Raw genomic sequence first — 25,255 nt, forward strand, 5'->3', positions numbered from 1 at the left:
GTATTTCCATAGCACAATATTTTGGCGTTTGGCCAACATTTTTCAGTATTTGAATTTCCACTGGGGGAAAAAAAAATCAAAATTTTCCACAGAGCACAATAATAGTTTTCAACAGGCTCTAGTTGGTGGTGACATGACTGTTGCAATCTTATGGCTATTTGTTGTCCTAAGTGAACTGAGTTTGCATCTCAGTCCAGCGCCCAGCAAAGAGTTGTCCAGATCACATAACCACTACAGCTGGCACTAATTGGGATCCCTGCTAGAGAGCATAGCTGAGAAGCCAGTGACCAAACCCATGGAAAAGTTCCACCAGAAGAAGATGGAGGCTTGTGGGTGGTGGCGGCATGAGGGAGTCACTGCCTGTGCTGTACCCATTCTGTGCATAAAGAGAGGACCACAGGGCAGACACACAGATCCAGGCCATCCACTGGCAGACCCTTTGGCCTTTCTTGTGAGGAGGAGCAAACTCTGGCCCCACAGTGAGACAATGTGGAAAAGCTCTACAATGAGATCTTGGTGGACATTTCCTTCAGAGGAACCCCCTCCCCTCCCATGATCTGGGCCATACCTTTGACATTACATTGAGCTGATGGAGGCCATATTTGGAGCCCAGTCCTACAAGACACTGAGATGAATGGTGCCAAGTGCCCTCCTCTCCATTGAAACTGATGGGAGTTGAAGCTGCTCGGCACCTCACTCAGTCAGGTGCCGGGTGAATGCTACAAGGCCCATTTATTCTGTCTAGCAGAGGGGGATCTGGTTATTATTTTAGGATGGCTGGTTTCCTGGGAGTGCTCTAAGAGAGGACACACGCATTGATTGTTCTGAATGATTATGGATGTAAGGAATGGTCTTGGGTAATCCTGGCTAATAATGCAGCATTACACAGAGCAAGATATTTTTGCATGTGAGAAATGAATGACCTATGCTAGGTCATAACCAGAAATTTGGGCTAAAGTCCAAACTTGGTAATAATTCATGTTTTAACAGCTTCCCTGGAGTTTTAACCTTCATTATCCTGGCTACTGGCATTATTATAGAAAGAAAGAAAGAAAGAAAATTTCAAAAAGATTTTAGACTCTTAAAAACAAAAAAAGACTTTAATATGCTGCTTTATTTCAGAACTAAAAAAAGGAGATTCACCCTATATTTCCTGCATTTATTACTGTGACAAAGCACATGTCCAGGTCAAAACAGTTCCTTTGTACAGGTGTCTCTGGTTCCATAAGAAACATTGTTTGCTGTTTCATATATGAATGTTATTAAATGGTGTGCAACATTATTTACAGAATGTTGGTTGTCACAGGAAGCGATCTGCAATTTAAAATCTTGAATGTGTGTTCTAACTATAGTGAGATTTCCCCAAGTCCTTGCTCACAAAGCTGTGACTTGAGCTATTTAAAAAAAGGCTCTTTACTTGGCAAAGGCTTTAATTAGCAGAAATTTCCACGCTAGGAATATTATTCTGCATGAGCAGAAATTGCATAGCTCTTGCCTGTAGATGCCTTAGAGATGCCATTGATTGGCCATATTCAGAACAGGGGAATTATGTGATCCAGTGCTAATTTGAATTCCTTTACCAAACACATTTTTATTTCATCATCTCAGCTGCATAAAAGAGTCAAAGTACCAGAGCTGTAAAGACTTTGAATTCCTGCTGTTCTGCAATAAAATAAGGCAAGAAATATTAGCCATCCCTGGTTGATTCTTTAATTCTTTCCCAACAATGTCAAAGTATCAGTGTCCTACAGGTTTTAGTGCAGGTTAAAGACTGATACAAAGTGTAGGTTTGAATAGGAGTTTGGAGTGAGTTAAGGGGAGAGAGAACATTTTAATAGGACATTGGTCCAAAATAGCCCAGCTTGTTCCTACCTCCTGCTGCCTCTTCCTCCTTTTCACAGGACCTTGATTGTATAGAAACACTACAGACAAAAACCACAAACAACAAAAGGTTTGCTCATGCCCCCAGTGGAGGTCATGAGCATGCTACCATGGAGAAACAGAAAAAGCATCAAAGGATGGTCTGGATTATTTATAAGCAACGATTAATTAATGGGAGGTTTGATACTTTAGCAACTTACTTTGGGCAAATTTGTATTTGCAAATTGTTCATTTCAGACATGGAAGAGGACCAGAGCAACTGTAGCCTGGTGCTAATTTTAAAAATGAATCAAACCTTTCTTTGCCCCGGTCCAAAAACGACAAACTTGTGGTTCAGAGGCTTTCAATAGTATCTGCTCCAATCTGACACTCCAAGGTTAGAAAATCACAAAAAGGTTGTGTTATACACAGCAACAGGAGCTTTTTCCAACAATTTTTTCAATTATTGCATTGTGTACTCTCCAAGAAAAGTAACTTGTCTTGGCTTTGGGAGGAACAGCTTTAAAAAGAGAGGCAGAATGAACTAATTCAGTTCAAATACACACCTCTCCCTCACAGATCAACTTGAAAACTGCAGTTCACTGTAACTACATTTATATCCACTGGGCAGCTATGACCTGTAGTTCAGAAAAACCTGCATCGCATGACGACTTGGCCATGATGCAACATACACCTAACTCAATTCCCAGCCCAAGTAAACCCTTCAGAAATCCCTCCTGCCTCTTCCCGCTTCAGATCACACTCAGAAATGCTTCCAATGCTCAAACTCCAAGCCTTTCCTCCCCCTTTAACCCTTGCAATTTAAATACCTGCTTCAGAATTATTAGCAATGAGCCTTGTTTCATGGCAGGACAGCTCAGGTTAGCTCTCCCAAGAATACATAACAATTGCTAGCTGATTGATTCACCTCTCCTACATTCTTGCAGCAAACAGAGAGGGGTAATGCCTTTTGAGATTGCACGGTAGGTTTTGCTTTAATCTAACCCTCTGTTTCTTTCGGCATCTATCAGCGTATCCCTCTTGCTTTGTGAGTATTTCTGCTCCCATCTACCGATCGATCCCTCTCTACTACTTGCTTACTAGAGCGACTTCCTCCTAGCTGTCTTCCTATGATCATGTCTTAATCTCTCCTCCCTCCTTCCCCTGGCTTTATGGAACCCAAGGTGCTCCCCTGTTCAGGTTGGGGCCCCAGCCGCGGCTGTGGAATGTCTCCCATCAGTGGCTGAGCTCGAATTAATGCAGACGCTATATTGGAAGCAGAGGGAACTAACCGTAGCGCTCCCTGCAAACTTTCCCAGCCCCCGGAAACCCTCGCCCCCCGGCGAGTCAATTTCAGAGCCGCGCATGGTCTGGTGTGTGTGTCCCTCCCCCCGTGCCCCCAGCCCAGCCCGACCTCCCCCAGCCCCGGTGCCAGCGCTGCTCACCTCGCGGGCCAGGGGATTGGCCGAGCGGGCTCGGCATCAGCAGCGCGGAGGGGTCGCTCCCACCTCCCCACGCCAGCCCGCATCCCGGGGCACCAGGAGAGCGGCTGCAGCAGGGGGAACCTGGAGCCCCAGCCAGCGGGCGCCGCTAGCCAGGCTGCAGCATCCCCGAGCCGGCGCGCGGCTCCGCAGATCCCCGCGGGTCTCGGTGCAGCAGGATCCCCCCGATGGCCGGCCCCCTGGCGTGCTGGCTGCTGCTCTGGGCGCTGGGGCAGGGGGGCTGCCACACGCTCCCCGCGGAGGAGGAAAGTGCCAGCCGCAAGCCCAGGCCCCCTGCGGCTCCCCTGGCCATCGCCTCCCCCAGCAGGGACCCCCCGGGGGGCTCTTCGCCTTCCCCGGCGCTGGGCAGCCTCGCTCAGGACGCGGTAGCTGTCCACATGCTTAAACTCTACGAGAAGTACAGCCGGGAAGGCAGCCGGCCTGGGGACGGCAACACGGTGCGCAGCTTCAAAGCCAGGCTGGGTAAGCCCTTGCGGAGCTCCGCGCGGGGGGTGGGGGTCAGAGGCACTGCGGGGGTGGGGGGCCCCGGGGTCGTGGGCAGAGCTCCCGTCCTCTGGTGCAGGCTCGCTGCAGGCGGACTCCTGCGAACCTGTCCCTAGCTGTGCGGAGTGTCGGTGACGGAGGTGGAAGGTTTCCTTGCCTAGATGAGCAATGCTGGATGCTTCCCTGCTAACACCTACGCTGCCCGTTCCCTTTGCTCTGGGAGCCACGTCCAGTCTCCATGCGTGCCCAGAAGCCGACAGAGGACGCATTTGTTTACCAAAAAACTACTGTCCGCCTTTTTTAAAGCAGCCCTTGGCGTGGCAGAAAACTATCAGCCAGGAGAAGCGATTTCCCAAAGGGCCTCCCGCTAGTTCAGAGGGGTCTCCTCGCTCCTAAGATAATTAAAAAGTCCCCAACTACGATGACAACTGTGCAAACTTAAAGAATTCCAGAAGCCTCTTAGAAACAGCGCCACCTATGGGACCTTCTAAAACTTCTCTCTCTCCCTGTATTGTGGTACCTAGTATTAGCTCTAAAAAGAATAGAGTGGGTGGGGGAATCTGTCTTCCTTTGCTGCCTTACATCAATGGGAGACCTGCTACATCCAAATCACTTTATTCTGAAATGCGTTTGTTAAATCAATCTAGGAAACTGTCCATCACTTAACTGAAGAAAAGCCATGTTCAATATTTAGACTGAGGCTTATTTGGCACTTTGTTAAAAAAAACAAAAAAAAAACAAATACAGCATTGGCATTAGTGCCTGGGCCAATGGCATCTTTGGGAAACCCTTTTCAGCACAGGGTTAAGATATTGTTTAGACGAATTAGGAAAGATTAGCAAAATAAAAAAAATCCTCCCTTTTGGAATTCCAATACATGTATCATTTTTCTCACTTCAAAAGAGGCTTTTTATTTTAGTATCAGAGGGGTAGCCGTGTTAGTCTGGATCTGTAAAAAGCAACAGAGGGTTCTGTGGCACCTTTAAGACTAACAGATGTATTGGAGCATAAGCTTTCGTGGGTGAATGCCCACTTCGTTAGTGCATTCAGGATGTTTTAGATAAGCACATTAAAAACTTGAATCGGTATCAGGATTGCATAGGTTTTTAAAAACACTTGCATTCTGTGAAGTGCAACGCAGTATGTAATATTTTATAGTAAGCAGTTATTAGTAAGTCATTGCTATAACAATGCACATTAACTTACTTTTCAGTATTGTAAGTATATGTAAAATGTAGTTTAAAATGGACAACATTTTCTGCACGGAGTTGATGCTCAGCTGAATGCATTTAAGGTTAATGTGCACATCTAGAGTTTTATTAAAAATCCCAGACATTTGGAAGGGAGCAAACCCTCCTTTATCAGAGCATTAGCCAACCACTTACTGATGGGGGCTAGGAAGAAACTTCCCCAATGGCAGATGATTGCTTATCGTACTACTACATACAGCATTTCTTGCACTTTCCAGTGAAGCAGTTAATACTGGCTACTGCCTGAGACAGGGTCCTGGACCACTGGTCTGATCTGGTAAGCCAGTTCCTTCTTTCCTATGATGTAATCTTACTCATACTCTGGTTAATCTGTTTTAAAAGTAACTTGAATAGACTTGGGTGGCTGAGTTTATTTTAAAACATACACACATGCCATTTATTGAAATGTAATAGTACTTAGCATTTAAGTAGCAGCATTTCTTACCCACAGTCTCACAGATCAACATAACTTCACAAAGGCGGGTATTTTGATATCCATCTTATTGATAGTCCAATTGAGGCACAGAGCATTGGAAGTAACTTGCCCAAACTCACACAGTGAGTAAAATGCAAAGCCAGGTCTGAAACCAGAGTTCTGACTCCCAACCTAGTGTATTCTCTACTAGATCTCCTTTCTTTCTTCAGCAGCCTGAAAGAGAAAAGCCCCTCCACCAGGCCCCTTGTGGCCAAATTATTAAGGAAATAACATTCTTTTCTCATTATTGTCCCTGGTAATTTACAAAATATGGATCACCATTTTCTGAGATTAACTACTGTATAAGAATGTCCAAGACCAGCATGGGAGAAATGATCTGATTTTTCCTTCCTTTCCTTCATGATATCCTAGAGTTCTTGGGCGAGGGGGGAATTTGGGGGACAGGGAAGCATCACTTTCTTTTAGCAACATACATGAAATTTCTGTACAGACAACACCTATGGCAACCCTTTATTGTGACAGGCAAAAAAATGTGGCAGCTATAAAATCTGTTCGTTTCCCTCTTCCAGTGATAGCTCTAGGTTTAAAAAAAATAGTTGGGTACATCCTTCCTAAGATTCCCATGGTCCTCTGTAACATAAGGCTGTTTGCATTAGGATATATCATATTACATATTTAAAAGACAGTTGGATCAAGCACGCTGAAGTTAAGAAATGCCAGAATTAGGGTTGCCCATGCAATCTTAATTTGTCCCCCAGTACATATGCATTATGAGACTGTCCTTAATGACAAGATCACATACTAATGTTTTCTTCCACAGGATCCCTGTCTCATTCAGTGCATAACATGGATGGTGCTCACTGACTGAGTAGTGATTCAATATTTCTCATCTTCCTCATTCAAATGTAGCCCTGTGCCCTATTTGCTACACACCATCTAAACTTTGCACTGAATACCAAGTTAACTTCCTTGTGGGCTCATCCGTAGTGCTCCTTGCTGTAATAAGAGTGCTGCAAAAAGAGTAATGGCATTACCTCACAGGGGTTTCGGACAATAGGGAGGTACCAACTCTATTTTACAAATGGGGACATGAGGCAAACATATTAAGGCCCAAATTGGCAAAAGTATCCGCTGACTTGGGGCTCCCAATCTGAGACTCCCCAGGCTTGATTTTTGTTTCCAAGCACTCAGAACTCCATATGTTCAAAGCACAGTGCCAATCTGCTCCAGTTGCAGTCATGAGTGCTCAGCAGTTCTGCAAATCTGGCCCCAGATGTTTCACACTGGGCATCCAGAAAGCCGGACGCACAATTTATGACCCCCTGTGACACACTGAGAATCATCTACACTTTTGCGGCAGACAGAATTCAGTTCTCCTGGGCGGTATTCAAGTGTGTCTAAACCACGAGACCATCCTTTCTGTTCATGTTGCATTACTACATGCTTCCCAACTTCGTGAACAAAGCAGTGCTCCAACAGACACCAGCCTCCTTTGCTACACAACCCCAACTCATTCCCTGAGCACCTCCATCTTATGCACTAATGAGACAGGGGTCATGCAGATGTGGGGAAAGCAATGCAATCATGTACTTAAAGATTGCATCATAATGCACACGCACAAGAGAGCCTAATAAAGGCTGCACAGGCAACTTGGTCTCCTGCCACTTTGCCCACCTGGCTCTTCCAGCGTCCCATTCCATTTTGTGGAGAACATCAAAATTTTGATTTTTTGTTCTGAATTGGAACAAAACCAAATTTTGAAATGTTGAAATCCTCCCCAAAATGCAGCCTAGCTCTAGTCTGAAGTCATGCAACTGCTTTGGAGCCCCCTAGTGGACTGTCTGCTGAACAGCCAGGCTCCTTCATTTGGACCATGGACCGCTATATTGCTAAACCAAGGACTCAGTCATCACGGAGAGATACTTATTTTCCACGCTTTCCTGAGTGGAGCAGTGGCCACGCCTGGTGTCCAGCAGGACATGGAAGTGCTAAGAGGCTGTTTCTGCTCATGGTTGGCGGTCTGGGAAAGCTTGTTGAGATGTCCAGCCCCACTTTCCCAATCTCCAGAGGCTTGGAAAAGCTGGGGCTACCCAAATCAAACCTGAACGCTGACCCTTTGGAGGGCTGCCCATCACTAGACTCCCCCTTGTGATTGTGTGATTAGACTTAACCCTTGAGACTAGAGCTGGCTGAAAATTTTCCAATGGGAAAACTGTTCTGTCGGAAAATGCTGATTCAACAGTGTGACACTTTCTTGGGGTGCCCAGGAGTATGAGTCACCTTGTAAACACCCCTGCCTCCCCTCCTTTAGGAGACAGACTTGCTGATGCTCACCTGGGTGTCAGCTCCCTGACAGCATCAGTCTGTTAGCCACCCAAACAATTTCCCCAGGGCTCTGGCAGCCCTTACTTTGCTTTGCAGATTAACGGTAAGAGCACCCCAACTGCTTTGTCCTCTTGGATCATTCCCCTGAAGTCTCCCACCCTTCTGGACACTCTCAGAAATTACCAGCTAAACTGTCCCCAGCTTGTCTGGTTCAACTGAGGATCAGCTCCAATATCACATCACAGCACTGAGCTCTATTTACGGGTAATCATAAGTTTATTATCAAAAGCTAAGGCTTAAGAGAAAGTGAATGAGCACAGTGGTGGAAAGAGGAATGGTTACATATCAAACAAAAAGTATAATATGCTCCCTAGTGTCTAAACTTAACTGGAACGGGCTAAACCTTTGTCTAAAGTAGTTTCTCTCACCTAAAGCAATCTCCCAGTGTCTCCAACCAAAATGGATGGGGTCCCCCTTTCACAAATGCAGAAAGCACTGTCCTTGCTTCCTCAGCGAAGGATGAAGGGGTGTCTTTTTGCCTTCCCCTTACGTTCCCCAAAGTCATTGTTTTGTCCCCGGAGTCAGGATGACCCCATGGTAATTCCCTGGTGAGCTGTTTCCATGTTGCCTTCACATCTTCATGTTGACATTGTATGCAAAGGGGCTTCCGTTGTGTTGACTTACAATGCTTATTTACTTTACATGTGAACCAAGGCAGGGGAATGAATATATATCCTTTGTCTGGTCAAAACCTGCTCGTCAACCCCGCTTTGACTCAGACTTTAAAACCTGCTTTCCAGACTATATACATGACTCCTTAAATAGCCTAAGTACATCCATCTCTCAGTGATTATGAGGCTCAATTGGACACAAGCTTTTACTAGATACCTCACTTGACCTTCTTTGGATAAATACTATAAAAGCAATGTGTTGGGTGTAGTGAGTTCATGAGGCCTGTCAGGAGCTACTGTTACAGAATGGTGAACCCTTTTGCCAGGTGGCATTTTGATAGATTCTTAGGGGCACAGACGGAATTGAAATGTTCTGTGGGAATGTGTCAATTCTGTCAACAGATTCAAGAGAAAACAGCCAATCTCATTTCCAGCCTGGCAGATGGGCGGGGTAGGCAGGCTGGCTCGCTGCAAGTATGTCATCTGGTAAGCCAACACCAAAGTGGATTGTCCCATGTCACTGGATCGTCCCATTTCAATGGAAATTCCACAATGTCAGTGTCTTGTTCTGCCTTGGAACGAAGTGTCACCATTGTGGAATTTCCAGCTAAATGGAAATTCCCTTTTCCAGCCATCTCTGCTTGAAGCACTGTAGCCTTTGGACTTCTTTAAAGCACTGGGCTGAAACTTGGGAGGTCCAGGTTCAGTTCCTGGCTCTGCCACAGATTTCCTGTGTAACCTTAAGCAAGTCATTTAGCTTCTCCATGTCTCCACCCCCCTTCTATACAATAGGGCTAATAATTCTTCCTTGGTCTCTTTCAACTGTAAGTTCTTTGGGGCAGAGATTGTCTCTTACCGTGTATGCACCACACCCACCACAATGGGGCTCTGAGGTTGGTTTGGGCATCCAGATGCTACTGCTGATTAGATACCTATATTGAAGTGTGAAGAACAGCGGAGACGCTTCGGCTAGCTAACATCAACAATATCAACTGAAGGCCTGTTTTTCAGCCAGGCCAACTGATGTCAAGGTAGATGTCAATATGATGGTGGAATGGTAGTCATGACTGGAGTACAGGTATGGAAGGGTATGTGCTGTTTAGGAATGACCGGAAAAAAGGTAAAGGTGGGGGTGTAGCGTTGTATGTCAATAATGAGCTAAAATGTAAAGAAATAATAAGTGATGGAATGGATAAGACGGAGTCTGTCTGGGCAATAATTACACTGGGTAAAAGAACTACTAGAGCCTTCCCTGAGACACTGCTTGGGGTGTGCTATAGACCGCCGGGATCTAGCCTGGATGCGGACAGAGAACTATTTAATGTTTTTAAGGAAGTAAAAACTAATAAGAGCTGTGTTATCATGGGGGACTTTAACTTCCCAGACATAGATTGGGGAACAAATGCTAGTAACAATAATAGGGCTCAGATGTTCCTAGACGTGCTAGCAGATGAATTCCTACATCAAGTAGTAGCAGAACCGACGAGAGGGGATGCCATTTTAGATTTGGTGCTGGTGAGTAGTGAGGACCTCGTTGAGGAAATGGTTGTAGGGGACAACCTTGGCTCGAGTGACCATGAGCTAATTCGGTTTAAACTAAATGGAAGGATTAACAGAAATAAAACTGTGACTAAGGTTTACGATTTCAAAAAGGCCAACTTTAATAAATTAAGGCAACTACTTAGGGAAGTGGATTGGGCTAACATACTTAGAGAGCTAAAGGCAGATGAGGCCTGGGATTATTTCAAGCTGAAGTTGCACGTGCTGTCCGAGGCCTGTATCCCGAGAAAGGGGAAACGGTTAGTGGGCAGGAGAATTAGACCTAGCTGGATGAGCGGGCGTCTCAAAGGGGCGATTAAGAAAAAACAGAAAGCGTACAAAGAATGGAAGAGGGGAGAGATCGGCAAGGAAACCTACCTTATTGAGGTCAGAGCATGTAGGGATGCGGTGAGAAAGGCCAAAAGCCGTGTAGAGTTGGACCTCGCGAGGGGAATTAAATCCAATAGTAAGAGGTTTTATAGCCATATAAATAGGAAGAAAACAAAGAAAGAGGAAGTGGGGCCGCTGAAGCATGCAGATGGAGTGGAGATTAAGGATAATCTAGGCATGGCACAATATCTAAATGAATATTTTGCGTCGGTCTTTAATAAGGCTAATGAAGGGCTTAGGAATAGAGGGAGCGGGACAGAGGGGAATAAAGGAGGGGCGATTGACATTACAGTATCAGAGGTGGAAGCCAAACTTGACCAGCTAAATGGGACTAAATCGGGCGGACCGGATGATCTTCATCCTAGAATATTGAAGGAGCTGGCGCTAGAAATTGCAAGCCCCTTGGCGATAATTTTTAATAAATCTGTAAACTCGGGGGTGGTACCAATGGACTGGAAAATAGCTAATGTGGTTCCTATTTTCAAGAAGGGGAAAAAAAGTGACCCGGGTAACTACAGGCCTGTAGTTTAACTTCTGTAGTATGCAAGGTCTTGGAAAAAATTTTGAAGGAAAAAGTAGTTGAGGACCTTGAGGTGAATGGCAATTGGGACAAATTACAACATGGGTTTACGAAAGGAAGATCATGCCAAACCAACTTGATCTCCTTCTTTGAGAAAGTAACAGACCTTCTAGATAAAGGAAATGCGGTGGATCTAATTTACCTAGATTTTAGTAAAGCGTTTGATACTGTGCCGTGGAATTATTGGTTAAATTGGAAAAGATGGGGATCGATATGAAAATCCAGAGGTGGATAAAGAACTGGTTAAAGGGGAGACTGCAGCGGGTAGTACTGAAAGGTGAACTGTCGGGTTGGACGGAGGTCACCAGTGGGGTTCCTCAAGGTTCAGTTTTGGGTCCGATTTTATTTAATCTATTCGTTACTGACCTCGGAACCGAATGTAGGAGTGGGCTGATAAAGTTTGCGGATGACACAAAGTTGGGAGGTATTGCCAATTCGGAGAAGGATCGGGATATTCTGCAGGGAGACTTGGATGACCTTGTAAATTGGAGTAACAATAATAGGATGAGATTTAATAGTGAGAAGTGTAAGGTGATGCATTTAGGGATGAATAACAAGAATTTTAGTTATAAGTTAGGGACGCACAGGTTGGAAGTGACGGAGGAGGAGAAGGACCTCGGAGTCCTGGTTGATCGCAGGATGACTATGAGTCGGCAATGTGACGTGGCTGTGAAAAAAGCGAATGCGATCTTGGGATGCGTTAGGCGAGGTATTTCTAGTAGGGACAGGGAGGTGCTGCTTCCGTTATACAAGGCGCTGGTGAGACCTCATTTGGAGTACTGTGTGCAGTTCTGGTCTCCTATGTTTAAAAAGGATGAACTCAAACTGGAACGGGTACAGAGAAGGGCCACTAGGATGATCCGAGGAATGGAAAACCTTTCCTATGAAAGGAGACTCGAGGAGCTCGGTTTGTTTAGCCTAACCAAAAGAAGGCTGAGGGGGGATATGATTGCTCTCTTTAAATATATCAAAGGGATTAATACCAAGGAGGGAGAGGAATTATTTCAGCTCAGTAGTAATGTGGACACGAGAACGAATGGATATAAACTGGCCGTGGGGAAGTTTAGGCTTGAAATTAGACGAAGGTTTCTAACCGTCAGAGGGGTGAAATTTTGGAACAGCCTTCCGAGGGAAACGGTGGGGGCGAAAGACCTCTCTGGCTTCAAGATTAGGCTTGATAAGTTTATGGAGGGAATGGTTTGATGGGATAACGTGATTTTAGTCAATTAGGCATTAACGTGCCATCGCGGGTAAAATGAGGGTCCGGCTGTAGAATCTTGCCTGTATGCTCGGGGTTCTGCTGATCGCCATATTTGGGGTCGGGAAGGAATTTTCCTCCAGGGTAGATTGGCAAAGGCCCTGGAGGTTTTTCGCCTTCCTCCGCAGCATAGGGCAGGAGTCGCAGGCTGGAAGATTCTGTTGTGGGTGGGTCAGCTTTTGTGGCCTGCATCATGCGGGAGGTCAGACTAGATGACCATATTGGTCCCTTCTGACCTTAAAGTCTATGAGTCTATGAGTCTATGATAAGGGTGCCAATGAACCACTACTTCACAGACTATTGTAAGGCTGATGATGGCATTTTTAGGGGATGCCATGTGTTCTTGGAGCAAGTAAACAGTTGGGTTTAGCAGGTAAAAGTATTCATTTTGCTGTACATAGCGCCAGAGACATTGGATGGAAATAAACCGATTAGGGAGTTTACTTCATCAACCCTATCCCAAGACATATGGCATTATACCCTACAAGACATTCTCCAGTGTAATGCCCACTCTTAAATGTCTCCCAGGAGGACAGAGTGGAAGCTGGATTGCTTGAGGCTATTCCATAGCCTAACGGATCTAATGATTAACAACCAGCCAAAGCTTTCCTGTGCTTGCTTTCATCCTGCTACTTTTATTTATACTGCCCTAGATCATCCTAATTCTTGCCCTCCTTGGTGCGCTACATTCTGTTGTCAGCTGTGTCCTTGGTTTCCATTGTCTTCAGTGGGAACCCTATGCTATGGGAATCCAAGGACAGACTTTCCATGTGGTGTTTACACCTTTCAGATCCATGCAGCCCTTGAAAATGTAAATGCTTTACACCTAGGGCTATGGATAAACTAGAAGGGAAGCTACCACTCTTCTGAGCCTGGAATGCTGTTACAGCTGTGTCACAAAAATAAAAACACCAAGATTTTGTTTTGATATATAACAGATTGAGGGCAGTCTGCTGATTCTGGTGCTGTTTCTAAACAGCCCTCTAAAACTTGAATAATCTGTACCTTATGGGACAACTCAGGGGATGGTGTAAATAGCTTCTTGCTCCATGGAACAACGGCACACTGTACAAGAGCTAATTACACGGGCATTTTGCATGCAGAATGAAATGCTTAGAGCTTAAGAGTCAGGTTTGAATCCTAAGAATCAAATCCTGCGCAATAGGAGTCTTGCCACTGACTACAGTAGGACCAGAACTTGGACCTATATGCAAAAGCAAAGTAGACTTCCCCCCATGCATTAAACTAGACCCCCAAATGCTGCATAAAAGGGAGGAAGCATGGTCTACTGGTTAAAGTATAGGATTAGAAGTCCCACTGTGCCATAGGTTTGCTGGGTGACCTCAGACAAGCTTTATAGGTGAAAATCTTCAAAGGTTAGGGATTTACATCGATTTTAGGTTCCTAAATGTAGAAGTAAGCTCATTTACAGACATGATGAGTTCCCACTGCCCCAGGTGAAGACAAAAGGAGCTGTGGGTACTCAGCACCTCTGAAAATCAAACACCCAAGTTTGAAAACATTGGTCTTAAATAGGGAAATAGAAATGAGAGAATGTATTTGTAAAATAGGGAAACATGCTAACCTGACTTATAGGAATATTAGTCTTAGGTCCTATCTAAAGTACCCTGGGAACCTCAGATGTGTTTTCTGTTGTCAATTGCCCTCCCAAAACAGACAGCAATATTCCACACCCTCCCATATTCTGCACTGCATCTTCCTTAATCTCCTATCTGATTATTCCCTGGAAATAGTCATATTAATTACCAGTTGATTTGCATTCTTACAAGAAGGTCTGGATGAAGGTGTCTCTTCCATTCTGTACTGCAACTGGTGGCTCTTTGGATCAGCTGGTCCCCCTGGGACTCCAATCCAGAACCTTGCACATGTAAAAAGCAGACATAAGCACTAAACTGATGGCACCTTACTCACTGATGGTGAGTTCCCTTGGGAATCAGCAGCTGATGTTCCCCACGGATCATAACTGCTAGGATGGGGCAGAAGGGGAAAGATAGCTTCAGAAAATAACTGGGTCTCAGGTAACTTCAATAGGAAATGAACTGGCAGCCAGCACTGTGATCAGCATGGCCTGCTTAAAAGTCTAGCAGCTTCATTTCACACTAGCTAAAGCTGTTGAGGGGCCTTTACCTCCCAAATCCATTTCACCTGGGTCTCTTGCTACTACTTGGCCACTGCAGAAGAATGTCCAACATCTCTTCAGCATCAGTTGTGTGCTTGATTGGTGTGATTATGAATTAGTTTCTGGTGGGGAAGAATTAGCAGAGCCCTGATTTCATGTCCATATCCCTAGTAGTTGGGGGGGTGGAGAAAGGGAGTGATGGGGAGAAGGGATATGAAACTATATTGCACTGAAGTTCTGTGTGTGCATGCACCAACGACTAGCAAAGCATTTTGTAAACATTTGCAGCAGAGTCTAGCAGATATGGAACTGGACTGTGAATACAACCTGGCTACTAGTCTCAGCTCTTGAGCTACTGTGTGACTGTGACCAACTCACTTCCCTTCTCTCTGCCTCTATTCTCCCCTCTGCCAAACAGGAGTAGTTTTACCAATCACTTGTGTAAAGTGCCTTCTGATCAGTGAATAAGAAGAGCTACAAAGAGCTAAGTATTAAGTCCTGGGAAGTAGGTAAGCACTACTCTCTATTACAGAGATAGGGAAGCTGAGGCAAGGAATATAAGTGACTTAGGGTACGTTTACACTACAAGTTAGGAGTGTGATTCCCCAGCCCACATACACATACTCGCGGTAGCCCAGTGAGAGCTAGCATGTGTATAAATAGTGTAGCTGGGGAAGCATGGCTTAGTCATGTTGAGAACAAACCCGCCTGAACCCTGTGTCGGAGTAGAACCCATATCTCCTGATTCCCAGTCTTATGCTCTGGATCAGTAGATTAATTTCTCTGCAGAAGTGGGAGCATGGGAATGGGGGGAGGAAGGGGGGAGTTAAACCTCCACATCTTTATACCCCTAGGACTGAGTGTTCTAGGGTTACACACCTCCGATCTGTTGTCATTGGCCTCTTTCCCCCTTGCATCTCTCACCTCTGACTCCCTCTCGCTGCCTTGGCCCTCCTCTGCAAAGAAGCTGAAGGCAGGCCTCTCCCGCAATGAATCTGGTAGCCTTGTGCTGCTGCCCCACCTGTTGTGGCTGCCACAGCCCTGCCCCCACGGAGCTGTACACACATTCCTGAGGTGGGCTCTATTTGGTTCCTGTTGGGAACTGGCATTGGGGTGAGGGGGAAGCAGACAGGCAAATGTGTTGCCTGGTAAGGGGAGGCAGAGCTGCTAGAACTCACATAGGGCAAAAATCCCTACTAGCTCCACTTCCCAACCTCCCTCCCTGTTGGCTTGACTCTCTGGTGGCTCCTCCTTAATGCCACATAACTGGTGATCCTCTAAGGTACACATGGCCCATGAACTACCCAGCTAGTTGCCATGGGCAAGCCCCAAAGCTTGGAACTGGCTCCCAATCTAAAGATCCCCAAATCTCACAGGGGCTGATTCTGGCCCATCTCCAGTTAGAAGCCTCTCTATTGCCTCAGTCTCACAGCTCCGTGGGACTTTCCTCGCCCGAGACAAATAGTCCCTTCTTCCCTGCTCAGGGTGCCCAGAGCAGAGGGAAGAGTATCCGAGGAGACTGGAGCCTCTCACCTAGCAGAAGCAGTGGGGACAAAGCCAGGGATGGCTGAGGGGAGTCAGTGGGAACCAGAGGGCCTCAAGGCCAGACTTGGGGAGGAAGCAGAAGAGCATGAGGAAGGTCAAAGGAAGGGATGGGAGATCCTGAAGCAGCCACCCCATCCTGTCTCTGCTTTGCACTTCCCCTTCCTTGTGCCCCATCCTGTTAGTCTGCCCTGTCCCCACTATATTAATACCGAGCTCTACCTAGCACTCTTCACCCATAGATCTCAAAGCACTTTGCAAAGCAGAGCAGCATTCTTATCCTCATTTTACAGCTGGTTAAACTGAGGCACAGAGAAATAAAGTGACTTGTGCATAGTCACCCAGCAGGGCAGTGGCAGAGCTAGGAGTAGAACCCAGGTCACCTGAGTCCCAGGCCACTGCTCTGTCTGCTATGCCAGTGGTTCTCAAACTTATTTGATCATGCCCCTCTTCTTTGTGTCTGTAGTAGATTGTGCCCTGTACAAGAGTTTGCTGGGGCTCCACCCTCTCCGGGGCTGCAGGGAGCCACACCGGTGAGCTTGGGAAATTCGTCCGGCCGTGGGGGTCTCCCTCGGCAGCTCTTGCTGTAACCGGAAGAACACGGTAAGCCCGGCCCTGCTCAGGGCGGGCAATAATGCTACGTCAGGAGCTCAGGCCCTCAGTCAGGACTGAGCAACAAACGAGTACAAAGTATTAAGCCCGGGCCCTAGGTCAGGGCGGGGCAACAAACACTGAGTCAAGAGCTCAGGCCCTCAGTCAGGGCTGAGCAACACTAGTAGGCCCCAAGCCTCAAAAGGCCTGGGAGAGGGGGAGACTGCCACTCACGGGTTGGGTGGCAGGGGGGACACAGGCCCTCCCACTCCACTGCGTCCCAGCCCGGGGCCCTAGCAGCGGCAGAAGACCCGCTGCTGGCAGTGGGGATCCTGTCCGCAACACACTGACATAGGCTCTGGCAGTGCTGCAGCCAGACTGGGGTCGGCTGCCCCCGGGCTACTTCCACACTCCCCCTCGGGGCCTACCTGGGTCCTGGTGTCGGCCTCTGGGGGATCCAGGACCATGGGTTCGTCAGGGCAGGGATTGATCGGCAGGCCCGGCGGCTCCTCCGGATAGCGGGCGCAGGGCAGGCCCGGCCAGTCCTGGCGGCTGCCTTGGGCCGCGGGGTCTTCCCAGTCACTAGCTAGGCTGGAGACGTCTGGTCTCTCCAGCGGCTGGGGCCTGACTAAGCTGTGAGGGCGAGCTTTTATACTTCTGGGTCGCCGCCTGACCCTCTGAGGGGCGGGCTCAGAGCTCCCTAGCTCCGCCCACTCCGGCCTCCGGATGGGCTCTTCCCCCTCCGGGGCGGCGGGGAGCCACATCACCTCACTACATGCCCCCATTGGCTGGCCAGCCAGCAGCCACCGTTCTCTGTTCGCCCAGCTTTGAAGGCAGAGTGCGTCGGCTGCTAGCTGGGCACCCAGCTCTGGTATGGCATTGGAACCCTGACTTCTCTGCTGCTGATGATGGCAGCATTGCCTTCAGACCTGAGTGCCCGGCCAGCAGCCGCTGCTCTCCAGCTGCCCAGCTCTGAATGTGCACAGTAAATATTTTTCATAATTCTTTTTGCATCACCTCCAGAATACATTCCATACCTGCTGGGGGCGCATGCCCCCCAGTTTGAGAACCTCTGCACTATGCCACTTTGCAGCCATCAGTCAGGTTGGTTCCTCCTTCTCCGTACTAGCTGGGCACTCATAGAGGGTGCATCAGGAGCACAGGAAACACCGTCTCCCTGCTCTCAGTGCCAGGATCAGAGTCCCTGGTGACTGGGAGGAACCTGCCTGGCTCCAGCACAATGCACAAGGGGAGGGGTAACTGTCACGGGGGGCATGGCTGCTTTGTCCCAGCCCATGGGAAGATGGTGACACAGCAGCAGAACGACCCCTGTATGTGTGTGTGTTCGCTGAAAGCAAATCCTTGGGTGCTGGCTTCCTGAGCTCTAGGCTTGTTGGATGTTGAGGCTGTTCCTTCTCCCAGGATGGGAGAGAGGGCCTGTGGGAGGGATGTAGGAAAGAGAGCGAGGTAGGGAAGGAATGGGAATGAGGAGGAGCAGAAGGAACTGGGAGGAAGGCTGGTCTTTTGGTTAAGGCAGTGGGCAAGAGTACAAAAGGTCTGGATTCAGTTCCCGTCTTTGCCGCACACTCCCTGTGTGACCTTGGGCAAGTCACTTAATTTCCCTATGCCTCTGTTCCCCATCTGTATAGGAGGGATGATCATCTTTCTTTTGGCTGCCTAGACTATAAACTCTTTGGGAGCAGGGAGTCCTGTGTGTTTACACAGAGCCTAGCACACTGGGGCACTGACCTTGTTGGGGTCTCTAGGTGCTTTGAGTCTCCTCTCACTGAGCTTGGTTTTAAGCTGGTCTAACTCCATTGAGCCCAGTCACTCTTGGCCTATAGTGGGGTACATGAGAAGAGCATTGGGTCTGTAAGCCCAACTATTTAGTGACGCTTGGCATTCATGGTTAATTATATATTGTCCCCTGAGTGTTGATCTGTTGGTCTCTCTTCACTTTCTTGCAGAGCTATTGGACCAGAAGCCCCTGTACTGCTTCAATCTGACGTCCATGCAGGACTCAGAGTTGATCCTCACTGCCACATTCCACTTTTACTCGGACAAGCGCCCCCGGCACCGAGAAGTGTTCTGCAAACGCTCCAAGAACTCATCCTGCCGCCTCCTCCACTTGCCCCAGATCCCACGGCTCAGCCTCATTTTCCGAAGCATTCTCCAGAACTCCGCCTATGGGCTGGTGAAAGGCAATGTCACGGTGTTCCTCCACAGGCGAGGGGCTTGGCAGATGAAGGACATCTCCCACATCATAAAGGAATCTAAACGGGATGGTGAGCTCATCCTCTGTGTGGAGCTTGACTCTGGAGAGAAATACCAGGGCTTCCCCGAACAGCAAACCAATCACTTACCGTACATACTGGTTTATGCTAATGACCTGGCCATATCAGAACCCAACAGTGTGGCCGTGACTCTACAGCGATATGACCCGTTCCCTTCCAGCGATGGGGATCCCAGCCTATCCCCCAATGCTTCCACAGACACCCGGGTCAGGAGGGACATATTTCTTTCCAGCTCTATCCAGAACAACGAGCTGCCGGAGGTGGAATATAACAACAACAAATACAACAAACATGACATATGGGAAAGTGCCTACAAGTCCCTAAAACCCAAAACCTCACGCAAGGACCGGAGGAGGAAAGGGCAAGAAAACACAGAGGTGCTCTCAAAATCTCAGATGCTAAATTTTGATGAGAAAACCATGAAGAAAGCCAGACGAAAACAATGGAACGAGCCCAGGATTTGCTCTAGAAGATACATGAAAGTGGACTTTGCCGACATTGGCTGGAATGAATGGATCATATCTCCCAAGTCATTCGATGCATATTACTGTGCTGGGGCTTGCGAGTTTCCAATGCCCAAGGTAGTATGAGTCTCTACTGCTGATGCACTTGTCTTTATTTGCAATATGTTGATTTAAGATTACTTAGTCCATCCAACTGCTCCTGCTACTGTGGGATTTTTCCCTTCTTCACAATGCTCAAGGGCTCTGTCCAATCTAGTTTAATGCAAATAACTAGCTCTTAAATGGTGCTTTTCATCCACAGATCTCAAAGCCCTTTTAAAAAGAGGTCAGTATCACTATATCCATTTTACAGTTGGGGAAACTAAGGCACAGAGAGGTGATGTGACTTGCCCAAGGTCATCCAGCTGGCTAGTGGCGAAGCCAGGAAACAAACCCAGGTCTTTTGAGTTCCAGTCCAGTGCTCTGTCCTCTATAGGGTTTCCACCAAATTATTTCGGAGCCTATTCTGAAGCCTAACAGATATCGCCATTAAGAAATTTTTCTTAATATGGATCTTCAACTTACACTTCACCCCAATATTTCTAGTTTTATGACCTCAAACCACAGCACACAGGCATACACAATGGATTAAACTATTATCACATGCACCAAATCTTCAGCTTGCTTTTGGATGGGAGGGAAGATTCTACATTAATGGGGCCCAACAATACATCGTACAATAGTGTTACTGCTGTGTTTTGAATCCCTTCTATAGAACTAGATGAAACTTATTAATAAAGTTCCAAGCTGAAGTCCTGTGGGAGCTTTGCCTTCTAGATTTGACCCCAGATGTACATTATGGTTATTATGATTTCCTGCTTTTCTTCGCTGCTAGAACCTGCATATGTGAAAGCAATCTTATATCTAACTCCTCATTCAGCACTACCAGACAAATGAGTTTTCTACTCTCACTGGAGATGTCCTTCTACATTCAAATGTATATATATCATCTGTGCCCTCAACAGGGCACCATAAGAAATAGCAGAAAATACTAGAAAGGATAATTTATGGAGTTTTTGTAAGATATGGAGATAATTAATTTTGTAGAGACTTGGATTTTTAAACAACACACTTTCAAAGCAGGGCACAACTTATACAACTTCAGAAACCTGACAAATGTACATTTGTTGGGGGAAGAGTCCACATGGTTTTTGTAAAGGGAAATCATGCCTCCCCAATCCAATAGAATTCTTTGAGGGGGTCAACAAGCATGCGGACAAGGGTGATCCAGTGGATATAGTGTACTTAGATTTTCAGAATGCCTTTGAGAAGGTCCTTCACCAAAGGCTCTTAAGCAAAGTAAGCTGTCGTGGGATAAGAGGGAAGGTCATCTCCTGGATCAGTAATTGGTTAAAAGATAGGAAAAAAAGGATAGGAATAAATGGCCAGTTTTCAGCATGGAGAGTGGTAAATAGTGGTGTCCAGGGTTCTGTACTAGGAACAGTCCTATTCAATATATTCATAAGTGATCTGGAAAAAGGGGTAAACAGCAAGGTGGCAAAATTTGCAGATGATACAAAACTACTCAAGATAGTTAAGTCCAAAACAGACTGCAAAGAGTTACAAAGGGATCTCACAAAACTGGGTGACTGGGCAACAAAATGGCAGATGAAATTCAATGTGGATAAATGCAAAGTAATGCACATTGGAAAACATAGTCCCAACTATACATATAAAATGATGGGGTCTAAATTAACTGTTACCACTCAAGAAAGAGATCTTGGAGTCATTGTGGATAGTTCTTTGAAAACATCCACTCAGCGGCAGTCAAAAAAGTGAACAGAATGTTGAGAATCATTAGGAAAGGGATAGATAATAAGACAGGAAATATCATATTGCCGCTATATAAATCCACTGTACGCCAACATATTGAATATTGCATGCAGATCTGGTCACCCCATCTCAAAAAGATATATTAGAATTGGAAAAGGTACAGAAAAGGGAAACAAAAATGATTAGGGGTATGGAACAGCTTCCATATGAGGAGAGATTAAAAAAACTGGGACTTTTCAGCTTGGAAAAGAGATGACTAAGGGGGATATGATAGAGGTCTATAAAATCATGACTGGTGTGGAGAAAGTAAATAAGAAAGTGTTATTTACTCCTTCTCATAACACAAGAACTAGAGGTCACCAAATGAAATGAATAGGCAGCAGGTTTAAAACAAACAAAAGGAAGTATTTCTTCACACAACACACAGTCAACCTGTGGAACTCCTTGCCAGAGGATGTTGTGAAGGCCAAGGCTATAACAGGGTTCAAAAAGGAACTAGATAAGTTCATGGAGGATAGGTCCATCAGTGGCTATTAGACAAGATGAGCAGGGATGGTGTCCTTAGCCTGTGTTTGCCAGAAGCTGGGATTGGTCAACATGGGTTAGATCACTTAATGATTATCTTTTCTGTTCATTCCCCTTGAAGCACCTGGCATTGGCCACTCTTGGGAAGACAGGATACTGGGTTAAATGGACCATTGGTCTGACTCAGTATGACCATTCTTATGTTCTTACATAGAAAATGCATGTGTACATGCAAACTGCTCAGATGAGCAGTTAAGCATAATGCATATACCGAGGACTTTTGAGTAGCAAGGTTGTAATACCTCTGTATTTGGCGACCACTACTGCAATACTGTGTTTGGTTCAGGTGTCAACAGTTCAACAAGGATGTTGATACACTGAGAGGGTTCAGAGAAGAGCCACGAGAATAATTAAAGGATTGGAAAACCTGCCTTACAGTGAGAGACTGAAGGAGATCAATCTACTTAGTTTACAAAGAGACGGTTAAGGGGTGACTTAGTCACAGACTATAAGTACCTTTATGAGGAACAAAAATTTGATGATAAAGGGCTCTTCAATCCAGCAAACAAACAAGATCCAAAGGCTAGACAAATTCATACTAGAACTAAGGCACAATATTTTAACCGTGAGGGTAATTAACCATTGGGAAAAAAATTACCAAGAGTTGTGGTGAATTCTCCATCACCGGCAATTTTAAAATCAAGATTAGATATTTTTCTGAAAAGATCTGCTCTAGTTCGAATAGGAATGAATTGAGGGAAGTCCGATGGCCGGTGTTATGCAGTGGGTCAGACTAAATGATCACAGTGGACCCTTCTGGCCTTAGCCTATGAATTACCCAACGTGCACACAAATAACGGATAATGCTTTACATCAGAGAATCTCCAAAAACTGAAATAGGTGTCATCCCTTTTTACAGATGGGAAAACTGAGGCACAGAGGTCACCCAAGGCCACTTGTGAAGTCTGTGGCATAGAATCCACATCAGACTCCCAATCCTGTGCTTCAGCCATAAGCCCCTTTGCTCCAACAAATCTGGGTTCTTGTGAACAAATTGATTATGTCAGTTTTTCTGTGTTAAACCTGCTGTTTCACACTGCACAGGGCCAAAAGTGAGTGAAGAATTCTTAGTCGGAATACAAAAAAAATCTTAAATCTGAAATATATCATAAATAGGCTAAGTTGTTTCTAAGGTAAGGAACAGCGAACTATAGACATAGGTCTCTCTAAGTATTCAGGTGTCAAAACAAATCCAGTTTTCATGCTGTCACTACTTGGCCTTCAGAAGTATTAGGCATGTAGATGCATCTGAGCCACAGAGTTGAAATTCTGATAGATGCAGCTTCAAAATCTGTGTGGGTTCAGATCTGTGGTTTTGGTTTGGGCCTGTCTCTTGTTATGTCCCACTGTTCTGGAAAGTCTGCTTGCTGGCTGCTCACAACTTGTATTTCAGAGAAAATAAATACAATACTGAGATATAAAGCCAAATTTTCTGTCGTTGATAAGTTTGAGCACCCACAATTTGAGCACAGAGAAGGGAAACTAAATTCTTGGATACAGTCTTCAGCTATCCACTTCCAAGCAGGCAAACTACTTAATCTCTAGGAGGTGGGTGGGGGGAGGAAATACTATTTGCAAGGGCAAATACAAATGTTGGGACATGTAAAAATGTGGTCACTCAAAACGAGGTGGTCAAGAATGTGGGCATGTGATTTTGGATGTCATAAAAGTTAGAGGTCAGGTTCAGGCTGCTCTAAAAACTTGTCCTAGACCAGCCAACACGGGAATGGGAGATTGATAAGCTGTAACTAAAGAACAAAGTGCTCTCTTTGCGGGATACAGTGCTGGAGCCATGCGATACATCTGGGATGCTGAGCATTGACAAATCAGGAGAGAAGTGTTTTCCTTTCTGCTGGGATCTTAATAAGAAACTGACTAGAGAGTGAAGTCCTCAATCTATGTCCAAAACACAGGTATCAGCACTGCACGCTGACACACCTTGCCCAAGTGCCTCTCCCCTGGCCCAGAGAGGCTACCTGTGAGGTAAGGGATAAGTCCCGTTTCCATGGCCTGTCAACAACTAGCCTGGCTGCTGGGATTGCCAAACAAGTGCCAGTTCTGATGGTGGCCAGTTTTGATAGTGTGGACACCTGTCTGCTAGGAATTGAGTCCCACTAACCAGTTCACTTAGATCCCCCCCAACAATAGAATCAGAGAAATGTTGATCTGGAAGGGACCTTGAGAGGCCGTCTAGTCCAGCCCCCTGTGTGGAGGCAGAACAAAGTAAACCTAGATCATCCCAGAGAGATGTTTGTCCAGCCTGTTCTTAAAAATTTCCAGTGACGGGGATTCCACAACCTCCCTTGGAAGCCAATTTCAGGGTTTGACTATCCTTAGAGTTAGAAGGTTTTTCCTAATATCAAACCTAAATCTCCCTTGCTGCAGATTAAGCCCATTACTTCTCATCCTAACTTCAGTGGACCTGGAGAACGACTGATCACCAGCCTCTTTATAACAACCCTTAAGATATTTGAAGACTATCAGGTCCCCCCTCATTTTTTTCTCAAGACTAAACATGCCCAGTTTTTTTAATCTTTCCTCAGAGCTCAGGTTTCCTAAAGCTTTTATCATTTTTGTCACTGTCCTCTGGACTCTTTCCATTTTCTCCACATCTTTTCTAACATGGTGCACCAGAACTGGACAGAATACTCCAGCTGAGGCCTCAACGATGCCAAGTAGAGCAAGACAATTAGCTCCCATGACTTACATATGACACTCTTTTTAATACACCCCAGAATTATATTAGCCTTTTTCTCAAGGGCATCACATTGTTGACTCATATTTAATTTATGATCCACTATAACCTCCCTGATCCTTTTCAACAGTACTACCACCTACCCAGTTATTCCCCATTTTTTAGTTGTGCATTTGATTTTCCTTCCTAAGTGAAGTACTTTGCATTTGTCTTTATTGAATTTCATCGTGTCCAATTCAGACTAATTCTCCAATTTGTCAAGGTCATTTTGAATTCTAATCCTGTCCTCCAAAGTGCTTGCAGCCACTCCCAGCTTGGTATCATCTGCAAATTTTATAAGCATCCTCTCCACTCCATTATCCAAGTCATTAATGAAAATATTAAATAGTACCCTGACCCAGGACTGAACCCTGAAGGACCCCACTAGATATACCCACCCAGTGTGACAATAAACAATTTATATTGAGTATAGTCTTTCAACCAGTTGTGCACTCACTTTATAATAAATTCATCTAGACTACATTTCCCTAGTTTGCTTATGAGAATGTCATGTGGGACTGTGTCAAAAGCCTTACTAAAACAAAGATATATCACAGCTACTGCTTCCCACCTATCCTATCCACTAGGCCAGTAATCCTGTCAAAGAAGGAAATTAGGTTGGTTTGGCATGATTTGTTCTTGACAAATCCATGCAGGCTATTCCTCATAACCCTATTATCCTCCAGGTGTTTCAACTTGATTACTTAATAATTTGTTCCAGTATCTTTTCCGGGATCAAAAATTTAGGCTGATTGATCAGTAATTCCAAGGGTTCTTTTTGTTCCACTTTTAAAAGATA

At 45.8% G+C, this 25,255-nt stretch overlaps 1 protein-coding gene across 1 annotated transcript in view; it reads left to right on the forward strand.

Moving 5' to 3' along the window:
• Positions 1-3,529: 3,529 nt before the first annotated feature.
• The window catches only part of GDF10 (growth differentiation factor 10), a 30,728-nt gene continuing 9,002 nt past the window's right edge, over positions 3,530-25,255 (forward strand). The window contains exons 1-2 of the mRNA XM_065408441.1: positions 3,530-3,824; positions 18,535-19,442. Coding sequence (XP_065264513.1) covers positions 3,530-3,824; positions 18,535-19,442 — 1,203 coding nt within the window. The remainder of the gene's footprint in view (positions 3,825-18,534; positions 19,443-25,255) is intronic.

The sequence above is a fragment of the Emys orbicularis genome, chromosome 7, assembly GCF_028017835.1.
Source record: "Emys orbicularis isolate rEmyOrb1 chromosome 7, rEmyOrb1.hap1, whole genome shotgun sequence".
Classification (NCBI taxonomy): domain Eukaryota; kingdom Metazoa; phylum Chordata; order Testudines; family Emydidae; genus Emys; species Emys orbicularis.